The 6,939-nt window shown below is 71.0% G+C and overlaps 2 protein-coding genes across 2 annotated transcripts; one reads left to right on the top strand and one right to left on the bottom strand.

The window, feature by feature from the left end:
- Nucleotides 1-34: 34 nt before the first annotated feature.
- Nucleotides 35-1,576, top strand: TNFRSF6B (TNF receptor superfamily member 6b). Its single transcript, XM_054577529.1, has 3 exons — nucleotides 35-544; nucleotides 634-855; nucleotides 1,239-1,576. Exons 1-3 carry the CDS (start codon nucleotides 112-114, stop codon nucleotides 1,535-1,537), a joined length of 954 nt encoding a protein of 317 aa, XP_054433504.1. The 5' UTR covers nucleotides 35-111; the 3' UTR covers nucleotides 1,538-1,576.
- Nucleotides 1,577-2,763: 1,187 nt separating this feature from the next.
- On the bottom strand, nucleotides 2,764-6,836 carry ARFRP1 (ADP ribosylation factor related protein 1). Its single transcript, XM_054577526.1, has 8 exons — nucleotides 6,721-6,836; nucleotides 6,202-6,295; nucleotides 5,920-6,007; nucleotides 5,670-5,752; nucleotides 3,904-3,985; nucleotides 3,628-3,698; nucleotides 3,052-3,152; nucleotides 2,764-2,984 (listed from the first exon to the last, which is right to left on the bottom strand). Exons 2-8 carry the CDS (start codon nucleotides 6,292-6,294, stop codon nucleotides 2,897-2,899), a joined length of 606 nt encoding a protein of 201 aa, XP_054433501.1. The 5' UTR covers nucleotide 6,295; nucleotides 6,721-6,836; the 3' UTR covers nucleotides 2,764-2,896.
- Between the last annotated feature and the right edge of the window lie 103 nt (nucleotides 6,837-6,939).

The raw sequence follows: 6,939 nt of genomic DNA, 5'->3' as shown, positions 1-6,939 counted from the left end.
CCACAGGGGCCGCGCTCAGGCTGGGGCTCGTGGCAGGTGGCACAGCTCCAGCTGGGACCAGAGAGGGGTGGGGACAGGGCGAGGCGGGCTTCCTGGTGGGTCCACTGCCCCATGGCCGGGAGGACCACGGAGGTGCGGGGGAGGCCACTCCCGGCCCAGCCACGGGCGCTGCTGCTCCTGCTGCTGCTCCCGCTCCTGCGAGGGGGCGCGGGGGATGAGCCCACCTACCCCGTGTGGGACGCGGATGCGCAGGAGTGGCTGCTGTGCCGCCGGTGCCCCCCGGGCACCTTTGTGCACCGGCCCTGTGGCCGGGGCCGCCCCACGGCGTGCCACCCGTGCCCGCCGCAGCACTACACGCAGTTCTGGAACTACCTGGAGCGCTGCCGCTACTGCAACGTCTTCTGCGGGGAGGACGAGGAAGAGGCGCAGCCGTGCTCTGCCACCCACAACCGTGCCTGCCGCTGCCGCCCCGGCCTCTTCGAGCTCTCGGGCTTCTGCCTGGAGCACACGCCCTGCCCGCCAGGCTACGGCGTGGTCACTCCCGGTGGGTGGCAGGCTCCACGGGGGGCACTGGGACCTCCTCTGAGCGGGGGGCCCCAGCTCCCCCTGACCCTCACCCCGTTCTGCCCCCAGGCACCCCCACCCAGGACACACAGTGCCAGCCGTGTCCCCCGGGTACCTTCTCTGCCACCAGCTCTGCCTCAGAGCGGTGCCAGCCCCACCGCAACTGCACGGCCCTGGGCCTGGCCCTCAACGTGCCAGGCTCACCGGCCCACGACACCATGTGCACCAGCTGTGCGGGCTTCCCTCTCGGCGCGCCAGAGACCGGGCCGCCGGGCAACTGGAGCGGGGCAGGTGAGCCGGGGGGTGGCCAGCTCACCGGGGGCCCTGCCCCCCGGCGCTCAGGCTCTCCTGCCCTGGACCCCATGGGGCATTCAGTAGGCATCTGAGAGGTGCTCCTGGCTTGGTGGGGTGAAGGGCCCGAGCCCCACGGAGGAGCCTGGGCAGTGGAACCACTGGGTGCGGCATGCTGAGGGCTTCCACGCTGTCCGCACCCCACCGCAGGGAGACTGAGGCCCTGAGGGTGTGAACACCCCACCCATGTCCCGTCGGCCTCGGCGGTGGCGAGTCAGCCCCCCTCTGGTCTCCTGCGCTGTTCGATGGCCCCCTGGGGCAGAGTGGGGGGGGCCTTGCCCCAGGGCCTGGCTGAGCCCCCGCCCCGCCCCTCCCTCCTGCAGGGACCGAGGAGTGTGAGCGAGCCCTCGTGGACTTCCTGGCCTTCCAGAACGTCTCCGTCCGGAGGCTCCTGCAGCTGCACCAGGCCCTGACCGGCCTGGGGACGTGGAGTCCACCGCGAGCCCCACCTCCACCGTGGGAGGACCGCGTGGCTTTGCAGAGGCGGCTGTGGCAGCAGCTCACAGAACTGCGCGAGGCCCGGCCCGGGGCGCTGGCCGCGGAGCTGCTGCGGGCCCTGCAGGCGGCCCGCATGCCCAGGGCAGAGCGCGCTGTCCGGAAGCAGTTCCTGCCGGCCCCCTGAGCCCCACCCTATTTATTGTTCCTGAGTCTGCACCGAGTTTAGTTTTCATAAAGCTGTTTGTAAAAACGGGTTGTGTGAAACCAAGAGCTGAGTCAGCTCAGGGGTGCGGTGGGCACCGGTGGGGCCCCCTGGCCGCAGGGAGCCGAAGCTCGCTCCACGCCCCCCGCCAGCCAGGCTCGCGCTGGTGTGCAGGACAGCCGGGCCCGGCCGGGGAGACACCCAGGGGTCACCGAGTCTGGGGCCCTCTGAGCAGCGGAACCCCGTGGCCTGGCCCCACTCCCACCCTGCCTTCTTTTTGGGCTCCACCCCCTCCAAACCGGAGGGGGACTTCCCAGGAGGGACCGGCCGACAGCCTCCCCAGCGTCACACTGGCTTTCTGGGAACTGCTCTCCCCTCCCGGCAGGCTCACAGCGGGGCCTCTGTTCCCGGAGGAAATGGGAGGGTGGGACTCCCAAACCTGGCCACCCACCCGCCCTTCCCTCAGGCCCAGGGCTCCCCGTGAGTCACCTCGCCTGGCTCTGGGCCCCCACCCCCACCCCTGAATCAGCCCCTTCCCAGCAGCCTCTGTCAAGCCCCCCGGGGAGGGAAGACAATCTGGTGGGAGCGAAGCCCAGGACAGGAGGCCCCAGGCCCCTGGCCGTGGCCACCGCTCGGCCTCGGGCACTGGAGAAAGGACGGACAGGAGCCACTCAGATCGTCTTTATTCTCCCCCCCACGAGCCCAAGGCCAGGCCCGCTGGGTGGCGGCCCTGTGAGGAGGGGGCATGGGCCTGGACGGGGCCCCACCCCTCATCCTCGGTGGGGAACAGAGGCCCAGGACACCACCAGCTGGGCATCTCCACCCCCACCCTGTCGCCCACCCCCCGTGGACGGCACCCGAGGTGGTCCCAGGGGAATGGCAGGTGTGCTTGGGGAAGACGCCTCCTTCCGAGGCTTCCCAGCCCACCAGGGGCCAAAACGTGCTGATGCTGGGCCAGGGGCGGGGGGAACCCGCCCAGGTGGACCGCACCGCGCCCACGCTGAGGCTGCCTGGGGCCTCCCCGTGCACAGCGGCACTAGGGCTCTGCCGGAGCCACACCCCAGGCGAGTCGGCCGGCCGCTAGGGTGGCAGCTCCAAAGAGCACCCACGGGGCCCTCCACCCCGGCCTGGGGAGGTCCAGGCCCACACCAGCCGACTGCAGGCCCTGCCGCCCCCACTCCCCGGCAGAAGCCTCTGGGAATCCACACTTTTCAGGACACAGAAAATAGTTTGTCTTAGAGAAGAAACAGCACATGAAAAGCCCAAAGGCAAAAGGCAAAGCCAGCTCCGTGCCCGGGGTCGGTGGCCCGGGCCTGCAGGCGCGCTGGGCGCTGGCCACTCCTACGTGATGTCCCTCTGCCGCGGCGGCCGGTGCACATTCCGCACGACACACTTCACTATCCACTCGATGCCCTCGCGCACCCCCTTGCTGTGGAGAGAGTGGGTGTAAGGGGGGGCCGCCGGTGACCCCAAGGCAGGGCGAGGGCCCCACTCACCCCGTGAGGGCCGAGCAGGCTTGGGTCAGGCAGTCCCGCCGGCCGATCTTCGAGGTGCAGTCGCTGAAGGCGGTCTTGATGTCCGGGATGGAGAGGCAAGTCTGGGGGGCGGGGCAGGCTGTGAGGGGCGGCCCCTCCCTCCCGAGGCCAGGCCCCGGCACCAGAGGAGGCCCCAGGGCAGTCCCTAGGGCTGCGGGGGGTGGGGGGCCAAGAGCCAGAAGTGGGGGCTGAGGACGAGGCGCGAGGCCACGGTGGCCTCAGGTGGGGTGGACGCACGTGCAGGTCGAAGGCACCCCTTCAGGGGACGGGGTGGGGGATGGCTGACCAGTGGTCCTGAGGACAGTCTCTGTCCTTTCCTGACAGCCCTGGACCTGGGGGTGGGGCCAACCCAAGGGCAGCGCTGACACCCACCCTGGGGCCCCTTCGGCTTTTCTCTCCAGAGCCTTCCTGGCACCACCTGGGCCTTCAGGCCGCAGCGGGACAGAGCGTGGCCGCCCCCTGGTGGAGAGGATGTGCACTACACAGTAGGAGGGCCCACCTGGACGGGCCGTGGCCCTCCCGGGCGGGCAGGCTCACCTCCACGTCCTGCTTGTTGGCCAGCACCAGGATGGGGACGCCGTCCAGGGCCTCGCTCGTGACCATCTTCTCTGGAAAGCGCAAGGCAGCCCTGAGCACCCCTGGCCCCTGACCCAGCCCCACCCGGCAGCCCCCACGTGCCCGCCGACCTCTCCACACGTAGGGACGCTGTGTGCCGTGGCCAGGGCCCTTCCGACTGACACAGCCCAGGGGGGACCCACGGGGTGTGCGGGCAGGCCCCTGCCCCCACCCCCGGCCCCGGCGGGCCGCACCCACCAAAGGCTCGCTGGGACTCCGACAGCCGCTCCTCGTCCGTGGAGTCGATGACGTAGATGACGCCGTGGCACTCTGCGTAGTACTGGGGGGGAGGGGGAGGGGGCTGATGCTCAGGCACCGAGCCGCCCTCCCTGCACGCCACGCCACGCCCCTTCTGCGGTGCCTTCTGGGCGCGGGGGGAAGAGCACAGGGGTAGCCACCTCCCCGGCCCACTTCCTAGGGGGTGCAGCCCAACCCCCTTCAGGCCTGCCCCTGCAAACCACCCACGACCCCGGGCTCGCGGGCGGCCCGGCGGGACAGGCGGGTCCCGGAGGCCGAAAGAGCCCAGGCGAAGCTGGTCCCCCAGCCGACGCGGAGGTGGAGCTCGCCCACAGGGCCCCATGCTGGCGCAGACGGCACACTGGGCAAGGCCCGTGCCACGTCGGAAGCAGCTCTGTCCCCTGCACAGGACGGCAGAGCCAAGGACAAAGCCAGCCTCACCGAGCTCAGCGCTCTCTGGTTTGGACCAGTGTGGACCGGAGTGGGGCAGGCGGGCAGGCAGCAGCAGGCTCCCTGGAGCAGCGGTCACAGGAGCCCCCAGACCCGTGAACCGCCAGAGCCTGGGGTCTGGGGAGAGTGACGCGGAAAGGGGAACGCAGCCGCCCTCCGGAGACACGCGGAGCAGGGCCTTCCGTGGGACAGGCCCACTGGGCCGCAGGCACAGGAGGCACGGGCTCCGACCGGGTAAGTCCGTCGGGAGCACCAGCCGGAGGAGACCCTGGCGACGCCTACACGCGGCAGCGGGCGGCTGCCCCTGCCTCCTGCTCTCCTCTTCGTTGCGGGCTGAGCCAGCGGTCCGCACGCTGAAGGGTGCTCCGGAGCGTTCCGCGGCGTGACCCCCACTCCACCTAAGGCTGCCCACCCCACAGGGGCAGCGCGGGGTCTCGTGGGCTGTGTCCCCCACAGGCCTTCCTGCCGGGGGACACGCGGGCTGGGTCCAGGCAAGCAGGCCGAGGCTCGCTCTGCCTCCAGGTGCCTTAAATGGCCAAGCCTATGGCCACAGGACAGAAGCTGCCCACTAGCTGAAAGACACGGCAGGTGGGGACACTTGGAGGGGGGACCAGGAAGGACTGACTGGACCTGCTGCTGGGATCAAACCAGGTATCGGGATCTTGCCGTGCAGTTCTAAACACACGGGCGCCAGAAAGTGGCAGGGAGGACTCGTCTGGGCCCCCAGCGTGAGGCTGCTCCGAACCCGCCGAGCCAGCCTGCCGCGAGGGGCTGCCTCACAGAAGGCGCTGGGCCGGCCCTGCTCACCGCGGGCCCCAGGGCCCCGCACGGACTGCAGCCTGGGGGTGCGGGGAGGGCGCCGCTGTCTCAGAGACGCCCCCGCCCCACGTCCAAAGAGAAGACAGCGGCTGTCGGCCTCCGAGGACGTCCCTGCCTGATGAGGGAGGGCCACCACGGAGCAAAGATCCCGAGCCAGGACGACGCAGCCCCCAGGGGAGACTCAGGCCTGGTGCCTTCCCCATTCCTGGTTCTGGGCCAGCTTCTGTCCCGTCCCAGTTTCGTTAGCAACAACACCTTTCAACCGAAAGGGACCAAGCGGGTCGCTGCTGTCAGGGGCTGACTCGGGGACCAGGACAGGGCGGGAAGGGGAGCCTCAGGGACCAAGGGGGCGACAGAAACTGCTGACAGGGAGAAAAGAAGGTGAGTCTCAGGCCTTCCAAGAAAAGGGGGGCCGGGACCAGGGTGGCACCGGGAGCGAAATGGCGCGAGGGGCTCACCTTGTCCCACAGAGACTGCAGCTCCTCCTGCCCCCCTAAGTCCCAGAACATGAGCCGAGCCTTGCCCACATCCACGGTGCCGACTAGGGAGAGAAGAGGCCCTGTGAGGCTGCGGCGTGGCCTGCTCTGCAGGCCTCCCAAGTCCCCCGCAGACAGCGCGCTGCTCCCACGCCGCGGAGACGGGCCGAGGCGCCGTGGCGGCAGCGGGCGCCCCGCACCCCGCCGCCCTAGCCCTCGGAGACCCTCTTACTGTTCAGACCCACGGTGGTGGTGATCTTGGAGAGACTCATCCCCTTGTAGTTCTTGCTGAACCGGGTTTTTGATTGCTCCAGGAAGGTCTGCGGGAAGACGGGAGACAGGCAGAGGCGCTGGAGGGGTCTGCAAGGCGGCTCCCCGAACGCCCCTCCTCGGGCCCATTCGGCCAACAGTCTTTCAAAGCAGCGGGGGTCGACTGTTGCGTGGCCTTGGAGGGGGATTGGGTCCCGGGCGGGCGGCGAGCAGGCAGCGGGGGCGCGGGCAGAGCCAGGCGTACCGTCTTCCCGGCATTGTCCAGGCCCAGAATGAGGATGCAGTACTCGTCCTTCTGGAACACGTACTTGTACAGCCCCGACAGCAGCGTATACATCCTGCGGGGCGCCGGAGCTGAGTCCGGCGCACGGGACCGCCCGACGCCCCGCCCCGCGGCCGAGGCCCCGCCCCGGCCCCGCCCCTCAGTGCCTCCCAAGCCACTACCACCTCCCCGCCCAACGCAGGCGTCGCCCCCAGGAGTGCACCCGCTCCTCTCAGACCGTCGGGGCCACCGCGCCTTCTCCCAATTCGGCCACGCCCCTCGGTGGCGCACGGCTCACGGCAGAACCCCTGCCGGCGACACACCGGGACGCGCCCGCTTTTCGGAGGCGGGGTGCGTGTGGTGGCGGGGCGGCCGCGTAGTGGCAGTGCGGCGGGCAGGTGGCGGCGGGGGTCCCCGGGGCCCAACACGGCCCCTGACACCGGCGTCGGGCCCGGCGTCCAGCCCGCCGGCCCGGGAGGCGGCGACTCAGCCCCGGCCTACCTGCGCCCGCCCGGGCCGGAGCCGCCGCGCGCCTGACCGGCTGACCCTGCACCGACCTGCGCCGCCCCGCGCGGCGCCCGATGGGACGCGGTCGGCCGCCAGCGGAGGGTCGCGGCCGTCCCGGCGGCCCCCGCGCGACGCCTCCCGTCGTCCCCCGCGACAGGCACTTCCGGCGGCGGCGCCTGGGAGGAAGTGCCTGCTGGCTGCGAGGGCGGAAGC

This window comes from Pteronotus mesoamericanus, unplaced genomic scaffold (assembly GCF_021234165.1).
Source record: "Pteronotus mesoamericanus isolate MK-2021 breed Mesoamerican mustached bat unplaced genomic scaffold, CSHL_Meso_final contig_436, whole genome shotgun sequence".
NCBI classification, from domain to species: Eukaryota; Metazoa; Chordata; class Mammalia; order Chiroptera; family Mormoopidae; genus Pteronotus; species Pteronotus mesoamericanus.
The sequence above is the reverse complement of the archived record's forward strand: the minus strand, read 5'-3'. Positions and strand labels throughout refer to the sequence as shown.